We start from the raw sequence: 27,585 nt of genomic DNA on the forward strand, positions 1-27,585 counted from the left end.
AGGAAACCATCACTGGGTGTGATTTAATGATAAAAAAACAAAAAGAAGGTCTAATATGGTCTCTCGAGTTCAAGTATCTCTGATAGTAAAAGAGTAAGATTATGATTTAACATCAAATTCGAGGAGGATCTAACTTGGTCTCTTAAGTTTGAGTACTCATGATGGTGAAAGAGTAAGAGAATAATCTAATATAATTTCTTGAGTTTGAGTCTCCATGATCCCTAGTAGAGGTAATCATATTAGATTGATAGTTCTAATTTTTTAGGATCCTAAGAAAATAGTTTAAGTACGTGTAAACGGAACCGAACACTCTAATCATTATAAATAAATAAAAGTTTAGAATAGAGGGGAAGCACCGAACCTCATGTAACTCTTTAATTTTCATTAGACTTGAGAACGAAGGCAAGTGACCTGATATCTCCAATGAACCTCCTCTTTGTTTGACCGTAACAAGTACAAACAAAACAAATAAATATATTAAGATTAACCTTACAGAACATAAATTCTTCCTCAATTCATCCATTTGATATCACATTAATCATATGGTCTAATTCCTGAACAAACACATGGAGTCTCCGTCACCGGAGTCCTCTACAATATTTCTAGAAGACTTCGGTCAAAAGGTAGACCTTACCCGGAGGATCCGGGAGGTCTTGTTGAACTATCCCGAAGGCACCACCGTCCTCAAGGAACTCATTCAGAACGCTGATGATGCCGGCGCTACCAAAGTCCGCTTTTGCCTAGACCGTAGGCACCACTCCTCTCACTCTCTCTTGTCCCATTCCCTCGCTCAGTGGCAGGGCCCCGCTCTTTTGGCCTATAACGATGCTGTTTTCTCTGAAGATGATTTTTTTAGTATTTCCAGGATCGGTGGAAGTACTAAACACGGCCAGGCTTGGAAGACCGGCCGATTCGGGTAATTTTATTTTATTTTACTATTTTTTTTTTAAAATCATAATTGTTGTTATTATTGATTTTTATTTTCTGCTTGACTGTGTTAATGGATTAATTTTTATATTTTTACTTGACTCTGTTAATTGTTTACTTTTGTAGGGTGGGGTTCAATTCGGTGTATCATTTAACTGATTTGCCTTCATTTGTTAGTGGGAAATATGTAGTACTCTTTGATCCTCAAGGAGTTTACTTACCAAATGTTTCTTCAGCTAATCCTGGAAAGAGAATTGAGTATGTTAGTTCTTCAGCTATCTCACTCTATAAAGACCAATTCTTACCCTATTGTGCTTTTGGTTGCGACATGAAAAATCCTTTTGCTGGAACTTTATTCCGTTTCCCTTTGAGGAATGCAGATCAAGCAGCAAGTAGTAAGCTCTCAAGGCAAGCTTATTCGGAAGATTATGTTTCTTCCATGTTTACTCAGCTTTATGAGGAATGTGTTTTCACATTACTCTTCCTTAAGAGTGTTCTGTGTATTGAAATTTTTGTTTGGGATGTTGGAGAACCTGAGCCAAGGAAGCTTTACTCGTGGTCTGTTAACTCGGCAAATGATGAAACTGTTTGGCATCGACAGGCACTTCTGAGATTGTCCAATTTAGATATTTCCACTGAAAGAGAGACAGATGCTTATTTTGTGGACTTCTTGGTTGAGGAAACGACTGGGAGTGAAATTAAGAAGAGAATTGATACTTTTTATGTAGTGCAAACAATGGCATCGACATCTAGTAGGATTGGTTCTTTTGCTGCTACTGCATCCAAAGATTATGATATCCACCTTCTTCCATGGGCATCGGTTGCAGCGTGTGTATCAAATGTAAATCATTTTTCCTCATTTCCTTTATGATGCTTTTTGTCTATTCTTCAGTTTTATATCTTAGGATTGTACCATACGCATACATTGTCTGCTACTAAACTTGAACTTTAATAAAGTGGAGTCAATCATATTGCCACATTTGCTGATAACGCCATTTAACATCAGACTTAATGGAGAATATTGCTCTTAGAGTGGAATGCTCAATCTCATTTGGATTGATACAAACTACATTATAAATTTAGCAAATGTTTTATATCACTTACCACATCATCTCATCATCTATATAGTGGTTACAACTTAATTACTTTATTTTGGATAATAAATTGGGAAGAGTGGTATAGCTTATGTAACTACTTTTTCATTTTTAGTTATATGCATTCTTAATATCCTATCAGAAGAAAAAAAAAAAAAAAAAAAAAAAAAGAAAAGAACTAAGCAAATGTGCCATACATAATTTGAATGTTTATTGGTGCATTATTTCTATTTATTCCTTATTTGAACTGTCATCTTAGAATTTGCCATTTTCACTTTTGTAATATTCTTCCATAAACCAATCAAGAGTTGCTCTCCTTGCCAAAAAAATTAAAAAAAGAGTGCGACTTTTTAAGTAATTTTTTTCAGGAACAAAGTGGTTGTATCCTAAACAATACCACAAACATGGGCATGGTGCCCTACCTGAACTTCTTGGTGTTTGAGTGAGTGACCACTATAATAATAAAGTGAAAATTTTAATGATTTTGTACGATGCAGTTCTGTGGCTATTTGGCATTTGAGCATAAATAAGGATTTGAATTTTATAACATAACTATTTCAATTGTCTGGATACTTTAAACAACAGTAGGGTCATCACAGATTGATACTGGCAGTACAGTGAGGTATAGTTTTTTGTTTCTTTGATTAAAAATTTATTTTTCAAACACGTTGTCAGAAATGTGATTTAAAATGATAGTAAGTTAGAGGCATTTTCTCTTTTTTGCTGTATTTGAAAGTTCTGTTCACACACTGGTTGTCCTTTCCATTATCTAACCAGTCGATAGTCATCCAGAAGAAATACGAACTTTTCTCTGTTCATTCTTCCATAATTGTTTCCTTCTCTAACAATATTTTGATAGTTTTGTCCTATAAATCTTTGATGTTCTTTAATCAGAACATATTGTTTGAGTTACATGATTCATTGAGTTTAGTTATCACGGACATGCATATGTATACTAGGAACTTGTTTCATAGATTCTGCCAACAAGATTTCTTTACATGTTCCATATCAATGCTGATGTTGTTAACTGCATACATTTAGGTGCAGATGATTTTTAGGAAACCAACAGAATGCTTTTTTTTTTTTTTTTGGGTAAAATGGTCCAGTACATCTCTTTTCTTGCTTGTTTCCTCTTTATATAATAGAACTCTTGCCTTACTGCATTGCAATTTTTAACAGAATGATGTTCTGAAACTTGGTCGAGCATTCTGCTTTCTTCCACTGCCTGTCAGAACTGGATTGACTGTGCAAGTTAATGGATACTTTGAGGTTTCCTCAAATCGTCGTGGCATTTGGTATGGAGGTGACATGGACAGAAGTGGCAAAATTCGTTCTATCTGGAACAGGCTTCTCTTAGAGGATGTTGTGGCCCCTACTTTTGCACAATTGCTGGTTGGCGTGCAAGGGTTGCTAGGTCCATCAAATTCATACTATACTTTATGGCCCAGTGGTACTTTTGAAGAGCCATGGAACATCTTAGTAGAGCATGTCTACAGAAACATTGGCAATGCTTCTGTTTTGTATTCAGATCTTGGAGGAGGAAAATGGGTATCACCGGTTGAAGCCTTTCTTCACGACGAGGAGTTTCCTAAAACAAAGGAACTAGCTGAGGCCTTGCTACAGTTAGGAATGCCTGTTGTCCATTTACCCAGTCACTTGTTTAATATGTGTTTGAAATATGCTTTTGGTTTTCAGCAGAAAGTGGTCACTCCCGATTCAGTACGCATTTTTCTTCGGAAATGCAAGATCCTTACTACTCTGAACAGATCTTACAAGCATATACTGTTGGAATATTGTCTAGAAGACATGATCGATGATGATGTTGGTACATATTTAGAGGACCTGCCATTGCTTCCATTAGCCAATGGCAATTTTGGGTTATTTTATGAAACCTCCAAGGGGGTTGCATATTTTGTTTGCAATGAGTTGGAATACATGCTTCTTCAGAGAGTTTCTGACAGAATAATTGATAGGAATATCCCCCTAAATGTACTGAGGAGACTTTCTTCTATTGCAAAGTCTGCAAAAGCTAATCTTACTGTTTTCAATGTTCAATGTTTCCTGCAGTTGTTCCCTAGATTTGTACCTGCTGATTGGAAACTTAAAAGCAAGGTTGTATGGGATCCAGAATCTTGTCATGATCATCCAACTTCTGCGTGGTTTATGCTTCTTTGGCGGTATCTTCAAAACAACTGTGAAAAGTTATCATTATTTGGTGAATGGCCCATTTTGCCATCATTGTCTGGGCATTTGTACAGAGCTTCAAGACAGTCAAAATTGATTAATGCAGAGAAACTTTCTGATGCAGTACGAGAAATCCTTGTAAAGATTGGCTGCAAGATACTTGACACCAAGTTCGGAATTGAACATAAAGATTTGTCACAGTATGTCTCTGATGCTGATTATGCAGGTGTTCTGGAATCCATTTTTGATGCTGTCCCTTCAAATACTGGCACCAGGCAAGTACTTATAGATAATTTGAGAACTGAAGAAAGGGATGAGCTTCGTAATTTTTTCCTTGATTCAAAATGGTACATGGGAGCATCTATTAATGATTCTAACATAAGAAATTGCAAGAGGCTGCCCATTTATAAAGTTTACAGTGGAGGGTCTGCTCAAGATTTCCAATTTTCTGATCTGGAAAATCCTCGAAAGTATTTACCACCCTTAGAGGTCCCTGAGGGTCTTTTGGGAGGTGAATTTATCATCTGCTCCCTAAGTATTGAGGAAGATATTTTGTTAAGATATTATGGAATTCAGAGGATGGGGAAGGCTTGTTTCTATAGGCAGCAGGTGTTTAATAGAATCAAGGAGTTGCAACCTGAAGTTCGTGACCCAGTCATGCTTTCTATTTTGCAAACTCTGCCACAGTTGTGTGTTGAGGACGCATCTTTTAGGGAATGTTTGAGAAATTTGGAATTTGTTCCAACCATTAGTGGTGCTGTTAAGTGTCCTGTGTCGCTATATGACCCTCGTAATGAAGAGTTATATGCTCTACTGGAAGAGTCTGATAGTTTTCCTTGTGGTGCTTTCCAAGAGTCTGGAATTTTGGACATGCTACAGGGTTTGGGACTCAAAACAACTGTATCTCCTGAGACAATCATAGAAAGTGCTCGAAAGGTAGAACGACAAATGCATGAGAATCCAGAAAAGGCAAATTCAAGGGGTAAAGTTCTGCTCTCCTACTTAGAAGTAAATGCTATGAAATGGCTTCCCAATCAACTGCCTGATGATCAAGGAACAATGAACAGAATGTTTACACGAGCTGCAACTGCATTCAGGCCTCGTAACTTGAAATCTGACCTTGAAAAAATTTGGAATGATCTACGGATGATTTGCTGGTGTCCAGTGTTAGTTTCTGCTCCATTTAAACATTTACCATGGCCTGTGGTGTCATCCACAGTTGCTCCTCCAAAACTTGTAAGACTGCAAGCAGACATGTGGCTTGTTTCAGCAAGCATGCGAATACTGGATGGTGAATGCTCGTCCACTGCATTATCATATAATCTAGGATGGTTATCCCCGCCAGGAGGAAGTGTTATTGCTGCACAATTACTTGAGCTTGGGAAGAACAATGAGTTTGTGAATGATCAGGTGCTTCGGCAGGAATTAGCCTTAGCAATGCCAAAGATATACTCAATCCTGGCGAGCTTGATTGTTTCAGAGGAGATGGACATTGTAAAAGCTGTTCTTGAAGGGTGTCGTTGGATTTGGGTGGGAGATGGATTTGCGACCTCAGACGAAGTGGTTCTTGATGGTCCTTTTCATTTGGCTCCTTACATACGTGTTATACCTATCGATTTAGCAGTTTTTAAGGATTTATTTCTGGAGCTTGGCATCCGAGAATTTTTGAAGCCCACTGATTATGCTAATATATTATGTAGAATGGCCACAAGGAAAGGTTCCTCTCCTCTTGATTTACAGGAAATAAGGGCAGCCATACTGATAGTGCAGCATCTGGCTGACGTTCAATTTCATGAACAAGTTAAGTTATACTTACCTGACGTGTCATGCAGGTTATTCCCTGCTGGCGATTTAGTTTATAATGATGCTCCCTGGTTACTTGGCTCCGGTGATTTTGATAAATCCTTTGCTGAAGCATCTACAATGGCTTTTAATGCAAGAAGAACAGTTCAGAAATTTGTCCATGGAAACATATCTAATGAGGTTGCAGAGAAGCTTGGTGTCTGTTCGCTTCGTAGGATCTTGCTAGCAGAGAGTGCTGATTCAATGAATTTGAGTTTATCTGGGGCTGCTGAAGCATTTGGACAGCATGAAGCTTTGACAACAAGGCTTAAACATATACTTGAAATGTATGCTGATGGACCTGGTATTCTCTTTGAGTTGGTTCAAAATGCCGAAGATGCAGGAGCTTCTGAGGTGGCCTTTCTCTTGGATAAAACTCAATATGGGACCTCTTCTGTTCTTTCTCCTGAAATGGCGGATTGGCAGGGCCCTGCATTGTATTGTTTCAATGACTCTGTTTTTAGTCCACAAGATCTTTATGCAATTTCTCGTATTGGTCAAGAAAGTAAATTAGAAAAGCCTTTTGCAATTGGAAGATTTGGGCTGGGTTTTAATTGTGTCTATCATTTTACAGACATTCCCACTTTTGTTTCTGGGGAAAACATTGTTATGTTTGATCCTCATGCTTGTAGTTTACCTGGGATCTCCCCTTCCCACCCTGGACTGCGAATTAAATTTGTGGGGAGAAAAATTTTGGAACAATTTCCTGATCAGTTTTCTCCATTCTTACATTTTGGGTGTGACTTGCAGCATCCATATCCAGGTACCCTCTTCCGTTTCCCTCTTAGGAGTGGTAGTGTTGCCTCACGAAGCCAGATAAAGAAAGAAGGATATGCTCCAGAAGATGTCATGTCGCTTTTTGCTTCTTTCTCTGATGTTGTTTCTGATGCTTTGGTTTTTCTCCGCAACGTGAAAACTATCTCCCTATATGTGAAGGAAGGAACAGGTGAAATGCAACAGCTACATCGTGTACATCGGAATTGCATTAGTGAGCCAGAAACAGAATCCAATGCACTGCATAACATGTTTAGCCTGATCAGCGGAAAACAGCATAAAGAAATGGATAAAGATCAGTTGCTGAAGAAATTGAGTAAGTCCATTGACAGAGATCTGCCCTATAAATCTCAACAGATTATTGTGACAGAGCAAAGATCATCTGGTGGTATCTCTCACTACTGGATAACTAGTGAGTGCTTAGGTGGTGGACTAACTAAGAAAAACCCCACTTCTGAAAAGTTTCATAATTCAATCCCTTGGGCTTGTGTTGCTGCATATATACATTCTGTCCAGGTGGAGGGTGAATTTAGTGATGTTCGGAACATAGAGGATGCTTATACTTCTGACATATTTCGAGTTTCCTTGGATTCCATTAAAAAGAGAAAGAATTTTGACGGCCGTGCCTTCTGCTTTTTACCGCTGCCAATCAGTACTGGTCTTCCAACACATGTTAATGCATATTTTGAGTTATCATCCAATCGAAGGGATATTTGGTTTGGAAATGACATGGCGGGTGGAGGCAAAAAACGCTCTGACTGGAATATGTATCTCCTTGAGGATGTTGTGGCCCCCGCTTACTCTAGATTGCTTGAAAAAATAGCATCAGAGATTGGACCATGTGATTTGTTTTTTTCATTTTGGCCAACAACAATAGGATTAGAACCTTGGGCATCGTTGGTGCGGAAGCTTTACATATTTATTGCTGATTACAGTCTTCGTGTTTTGTATACAAAAGCTAGAGGTGGACAGTGGATTTCAACCAAGCAGGCTATTTTTCCTGATTTTACTTTTTATAAGACTCATGAGCTAGTTGAAGCATTATCAGATGCTGGTCTACCCCTTGTGACTGTTTCCAAGCCAGTTGCGGAGAGATTTATGGATGTCCAACCCTTTTTACATTTTCTGACACCCACATTGTTAAGGACTCTCTTGATTCGGCGAAAGCGTGGATTTAAGGACAAGAATGCAATGATCTTGACCCTTGAATATTGCTTATTTGACTTTACAATTCCTGTTCATGCTGATAATCTGTATGGTTTACCTTTGTTACCTCTTGCGGATGGTTCATTTACAATGTTCGAGAAGAATGGGGCTGGTGAAAGGATCTTCATTGCTCAGGGGGATGAATATGGTCTTCTCAAGGATTCACTTTCGCATCAACTAGTGGACTCACGGATTCCGGAAGGAGTTCATGAGAAACTATGTGACATAGCTCGAAGTGGGCAATCAAATATATCTTTTCTGTCATGCCAGTTGCTTGAGAAGCTCTTTTTGAAATTACTTCCAGTGGAGTGGCAGCTTGCTAAAAAGATAACTTGGTCCCCTGGTCATCAAGGTCAACCAAGTTTGGAATGGATAAGATTACTGTGGAGCTATCTTCGAACATGTTGTGATGACCTGTCAATATTTTCTAAGTGGCCTTTACTGCCTGTGGCAGATAATTATCTCGTTCGGCTAACTGAAAATTCTCATGTGATTAAGGATGATGGGTGGAGTGAAAACATGTCTTGTTTGCTGCTCAAAGTAGGATGTGTGTTCTTGAGAAGTGACCTGCCTATAGAACATCCACAGTTGGAAAAATTTGTGCAGCCTCCAACAGCAATTGGCTTATTAAATGCATTTCTGGCAATCACTGGTAAGCCTGAGGATGTTGAGGGGCTATTCTGTGATGCATCAGAAGGGGAGCTGCATGAACTGAGGAGTTTTATTCTTCAGTCCAAGTGGTTTTTTGAGGAGCAAATGAGTGACACACAGATTGAGATTATTAAACACCTCCCTATGTTTGAGTCTTATAGAAGTAGAAAGCTAGTTGGTTTGAGTAAACCTATCAAATGGCTTAAACCTGATGGTGTTCGTGATGATCTTTTGCATGATGATTTTATACGGACAGAGTCAGAAAGAGAAAGAATAATTTTGAGAAGATACATAAAGATTAGAGAGCCATCAAGGGTGGAATTTTACAGAGTTTATGTTCTTGATCGCATGTCAGAATTCCTATCACAGCAGGGAGCTCTTTCAGCCATTCTTCATGATGTGAAACTCTTGATTGAAGAGGATACCTCCATGAAATCAGCACTTTCCATGACATCTTTTGTTTTGGCAGCCAATGGATCTTGGCAACAGCCATCCAGGTCATTTTGCTTTCTTTTCTATTTTTTTATTATTATCTTTTTTTTATCCTGATTTTTGTCGGAGAAAAGTTTAGGCTCTCATCACTACAATTGATTATGAGATTCAAAGGGTGTTAAAATCAGGATCTCCTGTGGGATCTGTTGGAACTGGATAGGAGATTGCCAAATTCTAAAGCTTATGGAAAAATAACAACCACTTGTGTTGGTGGATTTAAAAAATTCTCTAAATCAGAAGAGACGAAAATAACACTGAATAATCATAAGTATGGATAATAAGGACTAACAATTTGATCCTATGATAATTTAAGGGTTGTGGTTCAAACATGCATCTTGGATCCATTCGATATCATGGTACAATTATAACTTTTCTCTGTCTTGACTGATCCCCTTGCAGTAATTATTACTCAAACTTGTGGCAAAAAATTAACAGACCCATTAAAAAAAATTCCAAGAAATTTTCATTTGAGAAAAAAAAAAAAAAAAAAAAAAAAAAAAAAAAATTGCAGACTAATCTCTACTGAGGAAGAACTTGCATTTGGTCAATAGGGAAATTTTTTTCGTTCTCATGATAAAGGTGTCTGAGATATAGAAATTTTGGTTCTTTAGGTGAATGGCTATGGAGATTTCCTTTGGAGTCTAACTCACTTTGGCATGATTTATTGAAACTATGTATCGTCTTCAAGCAAATGGATGAGATTCTAATGTGGTGTTGAGAAGAATCCATCCTTTCTTTTTTTGGAACAAAACTGTGTATTTACTAAGAAAGGAAAATATTCTTAAGCTGTGCTAGGTTCTTGTGTTTTAATTATTTGTCGAGAATCATTTTTCTTTTGGTGGGGAGAAAAAGCTTTGGATTTGTGGGATGTTGTGAAACTCTTCTTGAGGAGTGTCAAACAATTTCAGCTTTTCTTTATTTATAAAATTGAGATGCTTTTTTGTTTTTGAATATTCTCATTTGCTTGTCTATATTGAGTTAGACTGCTAGTTCACCAAAGAGAGTTCAAATGATTTCAAATTAGTGAGTTGTAGGTATAAAAAATAAATAAATAAATTATTAATAACATGAGAATCAGAATTTGATTTGGAAATTGCAATTAAAAGAAAAAAAAATTAATGGCAAAAGACTAGAAGGATGAATAAAACAAATTAGAAAATAATATTAACAGAAACCAGAAAATAGAGTTTGTTAGATGGATTTTGGTACTACTGTGACACTTGATAAATTCTTTTTCTTTGTAATCTTTTGGAATTGTATGCTTATATCTTTCTTTGAATGTCTCTAAACAATGAAGCTCAAAGCAAAGGAAAATTATAGTATTAAATTGGTATTTTATTACTTTCTTGCAACAACCTAACTTATCAGCCTGTTAAAAATGGTTTATCATCATCTCCCTCACTATAATAGTTTTTGCAGGCTTTATGATCCTCGTGTCCCTGAGCTACAAAAGCTGCTTCACAGAGAAGTGTTCTTTCCTTCTGACAAATTCTCAGATCCTGAAATTTTGGATACTTTAGTTGGCCTTGGGCTTAAAAGAACTTTGGGTTTTACTGGGTTGCTTGATTGTGCTAGATCAGTATCAATTTTCAATGATTCTAGTGACTCAAAAGCACTTAGTTGTGGAAGGACGTTACTTAAATGTTTGGATACTCTTGCACTTAAGCTCTCAACTGACAAGAGACAAGGCAATAGCGCTGAACTGTTGAATGCTATGCTTATTCAGAATAACAATGTCGTGGGTGGTGATGCCGCATACGTTGACCCTTCAGTGAGAGATGAGAACCATTCAGAAGATTATCTGGTGGACAGTGATGCTAGATATGTTGACTCTTCTGTTAGAGATGAGAACCATTTAGAAGATGATCTAGACATTGCCTTTCTCATTGAAAACTTAATCAATGGTGAACCAGAAGAAAACTTTTGGTCTGAAATAAAGGCCATCACCTGGTGTCCCATTTCTCCTGATCCACCTGTACAGGGACTGCCTTGGTTGAAAACCAGTAAACAAGTAGCATCTCCAAGCATCGTGAGACCTAAGTCGCAGATGTGGATGGTATCATCTACCATGCATATACTAGACGGTGAATGTGGTTCGATTTATTTACAAAATAGACTTGGTTGGATGGACAACATAAGCATAGATGTCTTAGTCACACAACTAGTTGAATTATCAAAGTCATATGGCTGGCTTAGGTTGAATTCTATGTTGGAAACTGGTTTTGATGCTGCACTCCAAAAGGGAATTCCAATTCTTTATTCAAAATTGCAAGAATATATTGGTACTGATGATTTTATGCTTCTTAAATCAGCTTTGGATGGTGTTGCTTGGGTTTGGATTGGGGATGACTTCGTATCTCCAAAGTCACTTGCATTTGATTCACCTGTGAAATTTACCCCTTATTTATATGTTGTCCCATCTGAGTTATCAGAGTTCAGGGAGTTGCTTGTTGAATTAGGTGTGAGACTTAGTTTTGATATTTGGGACTATTTCCAAGTTTTACAATGCTTACAAAATGATGTCAAAGGGGTTCCACTATCAACTGATCAGTTAAGTTTTGTCTGCTGTGTCCTTGAAGCAGTTGCAGACTGTTGCTCTGGCAAACCATTGTTTGAGGCTTCTAATACTCCATTACTAATTCCAGATTCTTCTGGAGTCCTTATGCAGGCTGGTGATCTAGTATATAATGATGCACCATGGATAGAAGACAATGCTGTTGTTGGGAAACATTTTATTCATCCATGTATTAGCAATGATTTGGCTGATAGGTTGGGGGTAAAATCAATTCGGTGTCTCTCGCTAGTAGATGACGACATGACTAAAGATCTTCCGTGCATGGATTTTGCTAGAATAAATGAGCTTCTTGCTTGGTATGGGAACAATGATTTCTTGCTGTTTGACCTTCTGGAGTTGGCAGATTGTTGTAAAGCTAAGAAGCTGCACCTGATCTTTGACAAGAGGGAACATCCTCGCCAGTCTTTGCTCCAGCACAATTTAGGTAATTAATACTTATCCTGATTTTGTTACTTCTTTAGATGATCCTAACATATAAGAAGGATCATTTTATTGATAAAAATTCGTAATTTTTGTTTGCCATTGAGTTGTTTGAGAATGAAAGACTAAGTAGTGGTTCTTTTGATTTGCATCTTGTCACTTACATGGGCAGTGGTGAAATGATGGTTAGATACTACCAAACTACAAAGCTTTGCAACTCTAACGATTAGTTGAATTCTGTAGTGCTGGTTCAACTTAGTTTAATCTGCATTTTGTACTTTGTGGGACCACTATCATGTTTAGCATGAAGTTTAGAGCTATATTAATAGAGTATTCACTTTAATTTTCAATAGTTAACTATTCTGTATATTTACTTAAAATTGTGGCTGGGACAGGTGAATTTCAAGGGCCTGCTCTAGTTGCTATTCTGGAAGGGGCCAGCTTGAGTAGGGAGGAAGTTAGTAGTCTTCAGCTTCTTCCTCCTTGGAGACTTCGGGGTGACATTCTTAACTATGGTTTGGGACTGCTTAGCTGTTACTTCATATGCGATTTCTTGTCTATTGTTTCTGGTGGCTACTTTTACATGTTTGATCCTCGTGGTTTGGCACTAGCTGCATCCTCAAGTCACGATCCTGCGGCAAAAGTGTTTTCTTTGTTAGGTACTTCAACCACAATCATTTTAATTGTATTATTCTCTATTATGTTCATACATATCACTCTTTCTGGCCTTTTTTCCTCAATTATCTTTTTGGGGTTCTTTGCCGAGTACAAATTATGTAGCAGAATTATATAAACATATTGTCTAAAGCAATTGCTTGTCTAAAAATAATAAAATTTCCGGACCAGGTCCTATATGAGAAAAGCAGCTTTCGAATTTGTTCATCAATTATTTATTCTTGGTCTCTAAAATTTTATAAATCATTATTTCCTACAAATAAAGTATAATTGACTATGAAAATGTTCACACGACCTTAGAAACTTTGGAAAAGAGAATTTTGATTTTCTTCCGTATAAGTTATTTCGTCTGGATCATCCCAATCTTGTTTTTCATGTTTTGAAGATAAGTTGGTGTCTATTGAAAGACGGAGGAAGAAAGAATATAAAGGCCATAGAAGAGAGAGTGAAGAAAATAATGTGTTTTAAAAAGTTCAACTCAATCATGTTATATGAAAAAATTTATTGGGTCTAGGTCAAAAATTTAATGTGTGCTTGGATCCAAGTGCCAAGTCCTTTAATTGATTTAACCATTCACTTGAGAGCTTATTAGAGTTTAATGTTGTTGTTAGAATTTTCCTATCAGCTTAAACTCTTATGTTTAATGATTTCTCAACAAAATAGAAGTTTATAAATCTGTCCCATTTTTCTGATGTGGTCTTACATACGCATGTTGTGCAATGCCTTTTCTTCCATGTTAATAAATCTGTAGTTTATTTCTTAAATTCCAAGAGTTTTTTGGGCTTCTTGTGGATTGATGTTGCTACCATCATAGTTTAAGGGATTTTTCTTTATTTTTTTTTTCTTGAAAAAAAACTGTATCTTCTCATGGATGAGGGATGATGTATTGAATAGTACTTCTATTTCCTTGATCTACTTGCAGGTACTAATTTGACTGAGCGATTTTGTGATCAATTTAAAGCAATGCTAATTGGTGAAAATATGTCATCTTTGGATTCTACTGTTATTCGCATGCCTCTATCATCAGAGTGCTTGAAAGATGGAGTTGAAATGGGCTTTACGAGAGTAAAGCAAATAATTGACAGATTTTTGGAGCATGGTTCTAGGGCTCTTATATTCCTAAAGTCTGTTTTGCAGGTACAAAAAGTTCTATCAACTTTGGTACTGCCTGCATGCAGCTGCAATGCATAATTTATCCTGAATATATTCTGTGCCTTCTCTCTTGTTAGAGAATTAGGATATGAAAAGGGCTATCTCACTTTTGGTTCTTTTTGTATAATATCTTGTCACGGATAACATTGCATCACATTTACTTTGCTTTTAAAAGTAATTATGATTGAGTATAGCACATGCACATCCACACAAAATATGCATAATTATGCATTGTCCCCATCACAACTAGAACTTTGGTGAAAATAACTTAAATTCCACTTTGAATGTCTAAATTCTAATTTGTTGTTATAGGAGATAGAGTAGACATGTTTAGATAGGTTTTGCAGACAGTTTAACCACTTAAGTTCTTTTTGAGATATAAACTTCTGAGACATTACCTTCCGTTCACAAAAATAAATTAGAAAACCTTTTAAATATATTGTATAGATGGTGAAGGTGGTTGGTTTTTCATTATTGACTCCATTGGTAATTCAACATAGTAATATAGTATCACAATCAGGTGGACCAATAAATCTTGTGCTTGAATTGTCTCATTGTATTAACTAAATAATATTAGTTGTATTTTGATCCATATGCCTTACACATTATTCTTTTTTTTCTTATGGAGACCCTGTCCACTTTTGTATGTCTTTTTCATCAGTAATACAAATCTTATTTTTCCTATAAAAATGCGATATGATGTCTAGTTAATATCAAATGCCCCATTATTATTGAAAAGTATTATTCAAAAGCCCCTTAAAATATCAAAATTTCACCTAATAATATCAAAAACTGTCTTATAAAAGTATCAAAAACCCCTGATATGGAGATAATTGATACTTTTCAATAATAGTGGGTGAGTTTCATCTAAGTGATCTCAAAAGGGGATAAATAAATAAACCGCAATTTTACCTACATGTTTTGTGTTCAAATTCCCTCTTATGTTAATTGAATTATTAGTCTCATTTTTGTTTGTTCTTTTGTGATTTAAATTGTATTTGTAGTTATGTCTATGATTGTAGTTGTGTTTGATTTTCATGCCTTACACATAAGGTTGTGTTTTAGAGTTTAAATGCTATTGTGAGGCTTTTTTCTTTAAACTTAAGTGTTTGACTTTAGTGGTTTTTAGAGCTTAAATACTATTGTTACACTATTACCTATTAATTTAAACTTTTAGGTTGAGTGGTAATTTAACTTGGTAACTGAGCTGTATTGACCAAATGATCTTATGTTTGAATCTCCTTCTGGTATTAAATTAATAATAACTTGTTCATTGTTGTGCTTGTGGTAGAAGTATATGGTTGGTCTACATGAGGAGGAGGAGGAGGAGGAGAATTATATGATTTCCTTTCAAGATTTATTGATTAATATGGAAATATTTTGTTAACAAACTTTATAATTGAAATATCTAAAAATGCTTATGCATTCAGGTATCACTTTCAACATGGGAAGAAGGCAGCTTGAAGCCATGCCAGGATTACTCAGTTTGTGTTGATTCATCATCTGCAATAATGAGGAATCCATTTTCAGAAAAGAAATGGAGGAAGTTTCAAATATCAAGGTTATTTAGTAGTTCAAATGCTGCAATTAAGTTGCATTTAATAGATGTGTACTTAGACCAAGGAGGAAGTAGAGTCGTGGACAAATGGCTAGTTGCACTCAGCCTTGGTTCTGGGCAAACAAGAAATATGGCTCTTGATAGGTATGTCTTCTTTGAAACTTGATCTTTATGTGAGGAATAAATATTATAGTTAAGCTAAATTCATGATTTTGTTAAAGAACTGCAGTCGAAAAAAAAAAAAAATCTGCCCAAAATAGATACATTTGCTCTTGTCTTGAAGCATTATGATCTTTTTCTTGTCAAATTAAAGAGGCCATTGTGTTAATGACTGGCAAGGATTTGAGGTTGACAAGTCGTGTATATGGATATCACCTTCTAGGCTGGCTATGTTATGCTAATATAAGTTAGGATTAGATTCAAGTCACCCCTCTCAGGGCCATGGGGCTGCATTGAATAATGCCTATTACTTTAGTTTTCTGTCATAATATCTATACACACATATAAGCACTTGTGTGGTGCATATGCCATTGCCTTTCCATTTTTCAGTTGGGAGAGTTCTGAGTATTATATGATGAGTTGTCATGTCTTTGGAATCTCTGTTTTTGAGACTGCAACAACTATGTGCCCCATGGTTCTTTTGATAGATATGTGATTTAGTTTAGTGGGAGCTATCATACTCTAATAGCAGATGTCTAAGGCTTGTTATAGGGAACCCATTTGGTATCGAAATTTGCCATAAAAATTCTCTTGAAATTATAAAAGTCAATATAAACCTTCCCTACTTACCCAAAAAAAAAAAAAAATATAACCTTCCCCTGAATTCATTAGACTTTGCTTGAAGTGCCATAAAACTTGTGAGAAACCTCCCTTATAGGCTGTTCCGCCTGTAAGTTGGCTAAACCTAGGGGTGACGGTTCCGGGTACCCTCCATTTTTGGGGGAATCGGAACCGGAACCGCACAGTGCAGGTTCCTAAAAAGGAACCGGAACCGGAACCGTACGTGCAGGTTCTTCAATTCAAGGAACCGGAACCTAAAATGCATTTTCGATTCCTTTCCGGGGTACCCTGTAAAAAATCAATTACCCCCCTATTAGTTTAAAAAATGATAAAAAATACCTTAAAAGTTTACAAATCACCCCTACAAATATACATTTGGGTTTAGGGTTTAATTATAATGTATATGATAATTATTAAATTGTTAATCATTTAATTAAGTATTGTGTAAATTGTAAATTACTAATATTTATAATATATGTCATATCAATTAAGATCATTAAATTATGTATGTTATATTAATTATATGATCATACTTAATAGTATAATGTAATGTTATAATGAATTAAATAACATCCTATAAATCTATAATTAATATTATAATTACTAAATTTCAAATCATTAATTAATATACTAATGTTTAAAATGAAATGTTATAATTGATTAAGTAATCATATTATAAATATATAAGTAATGTTATAATTAATTAATTTTTAATCGTTTAATTAAATAATATAATAATATAGTAAATTACTAATTGTTTATAATGTATGTTATAAATTCATAACTAATTATGTATCATTTAACTATGTAATGCTATATTAAGTAAGTGATCATAATAATGTAATATATAATTGTTATAATTTATTGAGTAATTATTAATTATAATGAATGCTTAATTAATGTTTATAATGAATGTTTATAAGGTAATTTATATATTAATTAATTTCTAATTATTAATTAAGTATTGTGCTAATGTTTATGTAGTAAATTGTAATTACTAATGTTTAAAACATAATATCTAACTCATATCATTTAAGTAATCATTAATTATGTATTATTATAATATTTGTGATCATACTATAGTCTATAGTATATTATAGTGAATAATAAATCAGATTATAGATCTTTAATGTTATATTTAATTAATAAATTTTAATCATTATTAAGTAATGTATAAATATGTAATAATTACCATGTTTATAATGTGATTGATAATTTTATACTAATTAAATATCATTTAACTATGTAATACTATAATTAATTAGTGATCATAATATAATGTAATGATTTATAATTTAATTAAGTAATTATTTAACTATATATATATTTAATATAAATTTCTAATCATTTAATTAAGTAATCATTTGTTATATTATGTTATATTTAATATTTTAAATTAATTATTATCTCATTAAATAATCATTAATATGTATGTTATAATTAATTATGTAAATCAACTTCTAACTATAATGTTTGAAATGTTACATGAATTAGAATTATCTATAATCTTTAATATAAATTATAATTAATTTGTTATTATAAATATTTGTATTTAATATATTTAATTATAATAATATTATATATAAAGTTACATTATTACTAATCGTTATAAATTTATAATGTAATTTGTAATTATTAAATTTCTAATCATTTATTAAGTATTATGCTAATGTTAGTATAAATAGTAATACTAATTAAATATATGTCAAAATCATTAATAATCATTTAATATGTAATGTATAATTAATTATATAATCAACTATAATGTAATGTTATAGTGAATTAACTATTAAGTAATTATACTAAATTTTTAATGTAATATTATAATTAAAATTTTATCATTTAATTAAGTTTGTATTAATGTTTATATAATGTTATATGACTAAGTAATTATACTATAAATCTATAATGTAATCTATATAATAAATTTCTAATTATTAATTAAGTAATAATTAAATGTTATAACTTATAAGTCAATTAATTAAGTAGTAATCAATTAATGTAATGTTATAATTATTACTATAATCAATTAGTAATGTTATAAAATTATAATTAATTAAGTAATCTTTAACTTAATGTAATGTTTAATTGATTAGTGATGATTTAACTAGTAATTAAATTTATTAATGTTTATCAATTTATCATATATAATTATTAATTACTAATTAATTAAACTTTATATTAATGTAATAATATATTAAGCTTTTAATATGGTGTATTTATATGTAATTAGTATAATTGTATTCGTATATTTATTAATTAAGTTATCTAAAAATTTAACTTTTTCAATTTTAATTTTTATATGTAAAATAATAGAAACCTCTATTATTCATATTCACACAATATTTCATTGTAGTCCAAGTTCCAAAATAGGTTCCAAACAGGTTCCAAAACAAGTTCCAAAACAGGTTCCAAAACAGGTTCCAAATAGTTCCAAAAATCGGTTCCAAACCGGGTACCCCTTACAGGTTCCAAACAGGGTACCCTTATACAGGTTCGTTCCAGTTCCGGTTTCTCTCGGTTCCGATTCCTCCACACACAAGAATCGGAACCGGAACTGCACAGTATCGGTTCCAAAAAATTGGAACCGGAATCTACCCGCACAGTACCGGTTCCGGGTAGGTTCCGGTTCTACCCCTCGGTTCCGGTTCTACCCGCTACCCGTGCTCACCCCTACTAAACCTCATGTGAGGTGATTGAAATTTTCCCTTAGCATGCACAAACACATAGAAAAGCTTATCAACCTTTCTTCCTGTATGCATGTCTTTACTTTGGTTTGGATTAGGAATCAATTGGTTATACTATGATGGACTGGTGTGGATTTCCGGCTCTTCTATGCGAATTGTTATTAAACTATAAAATCTATGTCTATAACCTAATACCTTTCTTTACCACTAGCCACCAGTTATCCATCAAATATCCTTACCAAGAAAGGAAGTATGGACTTCCATAAAATTACATGAAATACTGAAGTAGCAGTATGAATATGTGGTAACTAGTTATTCCTGTTTATTTATTTGCATTTGGTAACTCATCATTTTAAGTCACAATATTATAGAAATCTTTAAATCTAACCTGGGAGACCTGTTTGGAATTCATAAGAGAAAGAAGATAAGAAAGGAGGATGGATGAAGAGGAACTGATTCTTGCTTTTGGCTGAATCAAGTGTAATGACTTGAAAGTGATTTAAAACCAACATCTAATCTTTGATATATGACAAAAAAATGCTCTTTGAAGCGTGTTCCAGTTCATGGGCTATTTTTTCCTTGGGACTGCAACAGTAAGCTAATCAATAAATTATTTCTTTATAGTTTTTGGTATACCCAACTACTATAGCATTCTCTTTTCATTCTGTTTAATGTTAGGAGTAATTGTGAATTTACAATTAATTATTTGATTTTTTATTTCATAATTTATACAACATCTTATCTTGAAACTTGTTATTATGTGTTAGGGAGAAAATGAAAAGTCAACTTTCCTATGCTCATTTTCATTTATACAGCAAGAGTTTGACAAAATTACTATGTTTGACTTCCCACTGGTTTCTTTTTTCTGTACTTCCCAGAGGATGTCTTCCTGTTAAGTGAAAAGGTGTCTCATGGCACAATTCTTACTCATGTATGACTTTCTTTGCAGGCGATATCTGGCATACAATTTAACACCTGTAGCTGGAGTGGCGGCACTTATATCCCGAGATGGTCATCCTACTGATGCTCTTGGCACCAGCTCCATAATTTCTCCTCTTCCTTTGTCTAGTGATGTAGATTTACCTGTCACTGTCCTGGGTTGTTTCCTTGTGCATCATAATGGTGGTCGCTATCTCTTTAAACACCAAGACAAGAGAACTTTGGTTGAGGCACGGGCTGATGCAGGAGATCATCTAATTGAAGCTTGGAACAGAGAATTGATGTCTTGTGTTCGAGATTCATACATTGAAATGGTGGTGGAAATTCAGAAATTAAGAAGAGAACCATCAAGTTCTACCATTGAGCTTGCAGGTCGTGCAGTTCCCCTGGCTTTGAAGGCTTATGGAGATCAAATTTATTCCTTCTGGCCAAGATCTAATGCACATGTTCTTATCAATCAAACGGGTGAAGACAGCAACTTGACATCAGTCAAAGTGCGTAAAGCAGATTGGGAATGCATTATTGAACAAGTAATAAGGCCTTTTTATGCTCGCCTTGTTGATCTTCCTATGTGGCAGCTATATTCAGGAAATTTTGTCAAGGCTGAAGAGGGTATGTTTCTTTCACAACCTGGGAATGGGGTGGGTGGTAATGTGCTTCCTGCTACAGTTTGCAGCTTTGTGAAGGAACATTATCAGGTGTTTTCAGTACCATGGGAATTGGTGACTGAGATCAAAGCTGTGGGTGTTAAAGTTCAAGAAATTAAACCTAAAATGGTCAGGGATCTTCTACGGGTTTCGTTAACATCTATCGTTCTTCGGTCAGTTGATACTTATGTAGATGTTCTTGAGTACTGCTTGTCGGATATTCAATTCCTAGGATCACCAAATATCTGTGGAGATGATGCATCACATGATCCTGTTGACTCTAGTATTATTGACAGAGCTCCTAATGAAGTAGGCAGCAGTTCTGCTTCAGTATCATTGCCTTCTGTGCGTAGTTCTCATAGTGCCTCTTCCCAGACAGCAGCGAGTTCAGGTGATGCCCTTGAAATGATGACTAGCTTGGGGAAGGCTTTATTTGATTTTGGACGAGTAGTGGTTGAAGATATTGGTCGGGTTGGAGGGCCTCCAGTGCAGAGAGGCACCATGGCAGGTAGCAGTAACATCCACAGAAATGTTGACCCAAAGTTTCTATCAATAGCTGCTGAGCTCAAAGCCTTACCGTTTCCAACTGCAACAAATCATTTAGCAAGATTGGGTGTTACTGACCTTTGGCTTGGAAACAATGAGCAACAGACACTAATGAAGTCTTTAGCAGCAAAGTTTATCCACCCTAAAGTATTTGATAGAGCAATCTTAGCCGATATTTTTTCAAAATCTTCCATACAAACATTACTTAAACTGAAGAGTTTCTCTTTTCACTTATTGGCTAGTCATATGAGGTTGATTTTTCACAATAACTGGGTGAATCATGTAATGGAATCAAACATGGTTCCATGGTTTTCATGGGAGAATACATCAACTTCTGGTGGGGAAGGGGGCCCTTCTCCTGAATGGATAAGATTGTTCTGGAAAAATTTTGGTGGGTCATTGGATGACCTCTCTCTCTTCTCTGATTGGCCCTTAATTCCTGCGTTTCTTGGGAGGCCAATTTTATGCCGTGTAAGGGAGCGTCATCTGCTTTTTGTTCCACCTCTATATACAGATCAAATTCCTGGAAACATTGTTACAGATGTCAGTGCTGGAGGAAATGATATAACTGGATTACCTATGAATTATACTTCTGACTCAATCCAGTCTTACATCATAGCATTTGAAGTGGCCAAAGAAAAGTATCCTTGGTTGTTGTCTCTGTTGAACCAGTGCAATATACCCATTTTTGATGCTGCTTTCCTGGACTGTGCTGGTCCATGCAATTGTCTTCCTACACCTAGTCAATCATTAGGGCAAGTTATTGCATCCAAGCTTGTTGCAGCCAAACATGCCGGCTACTTCCCCGAACTTAGTTCTCTTTCAACTTCAGACAAGGATGAATTGTTTACTCTTTTTGCTCAAGATTTCCAGTCTAATGGTCCTAAATATGCCACAGAAGAACTTGAAGTGTTACGTTCTCTGCCTATATATAAAACAGTTGTTGGGTCATGCACACGTCTGCAAGACCAAGAGCAATGTATGATCTCTACTAATTCATTCCTTAAGCCATATGATGAGCGTTGCCTCTGTTATTCCTCAGATTCAATTGAATACTTGTTACTTCTAGCCCTTGGGGTCCCCGAATTGCATGATCAACAGATATTGGTACGGTTTGGGTTTCCTGGATATGAAGGAAAGCCAGCTTCTGAGCAGGAGGATATATTGATTTATCTCTATACAAATTGGCAAGATCTCCAAACAGATTCTTCTGTTGTTGAAGCTTTGAAGGAGACTAAATTTGTCAGAAATGCTGATGAATTTTCTGCAGATTTGTATAAGCCGAAGGATCTGTATGATCCTGCTGATGCTTTATTAATGTCTGTCTTTGCTGGTGAGAGGAAGAAATTTCCTGGAGAAAGGTTTGATACAGATGGGTGGCTTCGAATTTTAAGGAAAACAGGCCTTCAAACTTCAACAGAAGCAGATGTAATACTTGAATGTGCCAAAAGGGTAGAGTTTCTTGGAAACGAGCGCATGAATCTCTCAAGAGATTTTGATGATCTTGAGACAGACTTGATTCACTCTGAAAATGAAGTGTCTATGGAAATCTGGACATTGGCTGGATCAGTTGTTGAAGCTGTGTTTTCAAACTTCGCTGTCCTTTATGGCAATAACTTCTGTAATCAACTTGGCAAGATTGCTTGTGTACCTGCTGAACTAGGCTTGCCAAATGTCTGTGGCAAGAGGGTTCTTACTTCATACAGTGAAGCTATTCTGTCAAAGGACTGGCCTCTGGCTTGGAGTTGCGCCCCCATTCTTTCCAGACAAAATGTTGTTCCACCTGAATACTCCTGGGGAGCAATCCAGTTGAGGAGCCCACCAACGTTTTCCACTGTCCTCAAACATTTGCAGGTAACAATATAATATTTTTTGTTTTGCACGGTTAAGAGAACCAGCTTATGCAAATACAACTTTATCTAAAACAATGTGGTCTAGGTAATCGGGAAAGGTGGTGGTGAAGACACTCTTGCTCATTGGCCAATCACAACAGGCATGATGACCATTGATGAAGCTTCTTGTGAAATTTTGAAATACCTGGACAAGGTTTGGGGTTCTCTCTCCTCTTCAGGTAGCTCCCTGCTATTTTTATTCTAGCTACATAGTGTAAAACCTGTGCCCTTCTTTTTTTAACAAATTCTGGATATTAATCTAGCTTCTCTTTGGTCCTGTCACAAGAGAAATTCAAGATACTTATTTTTCTTCATTCACTTAAATTGGAAAGGAGGGTGCTGCTGATTTTGTTTTAAATTAACTTAATTGATAATAGAATATAGAGAGATAAGATGGGTTAGTTTTATTTTACATGGATTTGTATTGGAGTGAACAGTTTATTCACGTACTCTCCAATTTACCCTTTGTAGATCTCCTTTAAAATTCTTCAACTTAAAATTTTGTTTAATAAATTTGATACAAATTATCATTTCTTCATTTCATTTAATCCAATGGTTAATATGTAAAAAGTTACATTTAATGTTACCAACTTATCAACCCTATGCACCATTGGATTAAACGGATGGTTGGGACTTTGTGCCAAATTTTCAAGGTAAAACATTCTGCAGAGAATGGCATTTGGCTGCTGTGTATGTTTTAAGGGAAAGGGATTTACTTCCTTCTTTTTATTCTTCATATATGCAGATATAGCTGAGCTGCGGAGAGTAGCATTTTTGCCTGCTGCAAATGGAACACGTTTGGTGACAGCTAGCTGCCTTTTTGTGCGTCTGTCAATTAATCTTTCCCCATTTGCATTTGAACTTCCTAGTCTATATCTTCCTTTTCTGAAGATTCTCAAAGACTTGGGACTTCAGGACATGCTATCTATTGCTTCTGCAAAAGATATGCTTTTGAATCTCCAGAGAGCATGTGGGTTTCAGCGTCTAAATCCAAATGAACTTCGTGCTGTAATGGAAATTTTGTATTTTGTTTGTGATCAGACTGTGGAGGCTAACAGCTCTAACAGGCTTGACTGGGAATCAGATGCGATAGTCCCAGATGATGGATGCAGACTTGTTCATGCAATGTCTTGTGTGTATATTGATTCTTATGGCTCTCGGTATGTGAATTGTATTGACACCTCCAGGTTAAGATTTGTCCACCCAGATCTTCCAGAGAGAATATGTATTGTCTTGGGTATCAAAAAGCTATCTGATGTTGTGATAGAGGTTAGGTTAATCTTCTTGAACTTATTTCTTGGAACCATTCTTTTGATTTTAGTGATTGGTAATGGAGCTTTTATGTTAATTTGGAAAAATCAATGTCTGCAGGAACTTAGTCATGAAGAGCATTTACAGAATTTGGAATTTATTGGGTCTGTCTCACTAGCAGTCATCAGGGAGAAGCTGTTAAGCAGATCATTTCAGGGTGCTGTATTTAGTCTTGTAAATAGTACAGCCAGTTACATTCCTACAATTAATAATTTAGCTTTGGGAACCATACAAAGTTCACTTGAATCTGTTGCCAAGAATTTGCAGTTTGTTAAGTGCCTCCATACTCGTTTTATGCTCGTCCCAAGATCCATGGACATAACCCTTGTTGCTAAGGATTCCCTCTTTCTGGAGTGTGATAAAGGATTCAAGCATCGCACTCTTTACTTTCTAAACCAGTTAAACACCTGTGTTTTAGTTGCTGAACCACCAACCTATATATCTGTTCATGATATCATTTCGATTGTTGTGAGTCAAGTTTTAGGCTCCCCCTTGCCACTACCTATAGGATCTTTATTTTTCTGTCCTGAAGGCTCTGAAACTGCAATTGTCGACAATTTGAAACTTTGTTCTGGCAAGAGAGATGTTGAAACCATTAGTAGTTTAGTTGGCCAAGAAATTCTGGCTAAAGATGCTCTTCAAGTGCAATTTCACCCATTAAGACCCTTTTACAGAGGAGAAATAGTGGCATGGCGGGTTAAACAGGGAGAGAAGTTGAAATATGGTAGTGTTCCAGAAGATGTAAGACCTTCAGCTGGTCAAGCACTGTACAGATTCAAGGTGGAAACCTCACCTGGAGAGACTGAGTCTCTTCTATCTTCACAAGTTTTCTCATTCAGAAGCTTGCTGGTTGGCAATGAGGCTTCTGCAGAAACCATACCAGATGAGAAGAATGCAGGAACTGATAGCAGGTCCCATGATATGCCAGAAACGTCCAGAAGACGCAAAATGAAAACTTCTCAGGTTTGGGTCTCTGACTTGGTAACTCTTAGAAATTTGATCTCTTTGGCATGATTATAATAGAAAGGTCACTATAATCTAATTTTATTCCAGACTGCTTAGCAGATACTATTGTGATAGTCTTGCTAGATCATGTACTTGTGATGATGAACCTATATTCAAGTTTGTAATTTGCTAGTTGTGCTTGGTCTACATGCCTAAAGTGTGAGAGGCATGTCAAAGCTTAAGATACTGTTATTGGTTCCTCACTTACTAGTTTCAGATTCTGGGCAAATTTTAACTTCACACTATTTTTGTACATAATTCTAACGATCTATTCCTAGTAATTTAAAGAAAACAACAGCCAATGCTACTAATTAATAGTTTAGGTTACCTAAATAAAATAGCTCCAAAATACGTAACTCCAAAATTCCTAAATGTAAATATAATTCCTATAAACTATAAACCTTAGTCCATTTGTTTTCTATCACACAAGTTATGGAATGTAGACCCCAATTTATTGATTGATCATGTCTCAAGGGTTGATACCTAATCCATTATATTACTTCTGTTTTCCTCTCATTTATGCAATCCTGTACTGTTTCTTATAGAAGAAACAAAAATCATTTATCATCTCTCAGGTATCAAGCATTAACTGAGAAGGCTTTCCTCCAAACAATTGCCTGGTAAAGAACAAATGTATACTAGTAGTTAAAATAAAACTCAACAATGCAAATAATTAATATCTTAACTTACCTAAATAATATAGTTATAAAATCCTAATGATGAAAATCCTAAGCATAAAATGATTTCTACAAACAATAAACCTTAGTCCCTTTGATTTCCATTACATGGGTTATTTAATGTTAAGTGCTAATTGATTGTATAATCAACTCTCAAGTATCAAGCGCTTACTGAGAGGCTTTCTTTTGAGCAGTCACAACCTGGGAAAGAGCTCCAGTTTGGTCGAGTATCAGCCACGGAACTGGTTCAGGCAGTTCATGAGATACTTTCTGCTGCTGGAATCAGTATGGGTGTGGAGACACAGTCTCTACTGCAGAAAACCATTACTCTACAAGAACAACTGAAGGAGTCTCAAGCTGCACTTTTGCTTGAGCAGGTTTGTATCTTGCAGTTCTGAAATATGAATACGTTTTTACCATTGCTATTTGGTGTTGGCAGAAGGGACATAAGATGCTGATGTTGTAGCAAAATAGCTCATGAGTGTGCCAATGATATAGTTTTTGTATATGCTTCAATGCTTTCTATGTCTCTATGAACATACCTGTGAAACGATCATAATTGTCTCTGAAAGCCTTGGCCTCTTAATATATGAAACTCTCTTTTTGGGGACACTTTTTAAAATTTTACAGTATAGATGATATCTCTGCCTGGACATTTGCGTGATCTGCATGGAATTTTACATGTCGGAATATGAGCTAACCTTGGGCTGTTTATAGATCATTTTCTGCTCCAAAATTGTTGAAATGCTACTGTGTGTGAGGTAGAGTCTGCATTCTTGCATTTTTGTGCCTGCACTTGCATGTTATTTGAAAGTTTAATTATTAAGAGCACAACTCCCAATGGTGTTTGTAGCAAGAGCAATATTTGTGTTAGCTAGAATCTAATGTTTTGTACTTAAGGGAAAAACTCTTATTCTGGGCAAAATGTGCAGGAAAAGTCAGATGGAGCAATGAAAGAAGCTGATACAGCAAAAGCAGCATGGGTTTGTCGGGTGTGTTTGAGCAATGAAGTGGATATGACAATAATTCCATGTGGTCATGTGCTTTGTCGTAGATGCTCATCCGCTGTTGCAAGGTGTCCATTCTGTAGACTTCAGGTCACTAAAACCATCAAAATTTATCGGCCATGATTCTGTTAGGTGGTTTTATAAGTTAGATGAGTTATATTATAAGTGGAACGATTGTTATGTATAGCCTTGTTTTTATATTGATTCTTTTTTGGGAGAAAGTAGAAGGCAATGGAAGAAATGTTCAAATTCCGAATCACATCAGTAGTGTTGAAGAGAGGGTTGGCTTGTTCATTTAACACGTTCTTGTAGGGATGAGTTATATAGATTGAGTCATTCTTTTTGAACAATGCTACTTGTGTAATATGTATAATGATTTTGTATACTTATGTACAGAAGTAACAGAACAAACAAATTATAAGTTAATAGTCATGATGGTATTCTTAAAAGTTAAAATCCTCCTGCTCAAGGGCAAATTAATTTCAAGCATTCAGCCGAGTTATTTGTAAGCAGTTCTATCAAATTATTATTATTATTATTTTTA

General features: G+C 35.4%; 1 protein-coding gene across 1 annotated transcript; it reads left to right on the forward strand.

Annotated features, from left to right (window-relative positions):
- Nucleotides 1–401: 401 nt before the first annotated feature.
- On the forward strand, nt 402–27,469 carry LOC116130858 (sacsin). The gene is made up of 13 exons (XM_031416550.1): nt 402–916; nt 1,054–1,768; nt 3,201–9,175; nt 10,590–12,169; nt 12,561–12,824; nt 13,763–13,977; nt 15,423–15,694; nt 19,967–23,003; nt 23,088–23,220; nt 23,787–24,310; nt 24,413–25,315; nt 26,229–26,411; nt 26,967–27,469. The coding sequence occupies exons 1-13, from the start codon at nt 567–569 to the stop codon at nt 27,162–27,164; spliced, it is 14,349 nt and encodes a 4,782-aa protein (XP_031272410.1). The 5' UTR covers nt 402–566; the 3' UTR covers nt 27,165–27,469.
- The last annotated feature ends 116 nt before the right edge of the window (nt 27,470–27,585 follow it).

This window comes from Pistacia vera, unplaced genomic scaffold, assembly GCF_008641045.1.
Source record: "Pistacia vera cultivar Batoury unplaced genomic scaffold, PisVer_v2 Contig225, whole genome shotgun sequence".
NCBI classification, from domain to species: domain Eukaryota; kingdom Viridiplantae; phylum Streptophyta; class Magnoliopsida; order Sapindales; family Anacardiaceae; genus Pistacia; species Pistacia vera.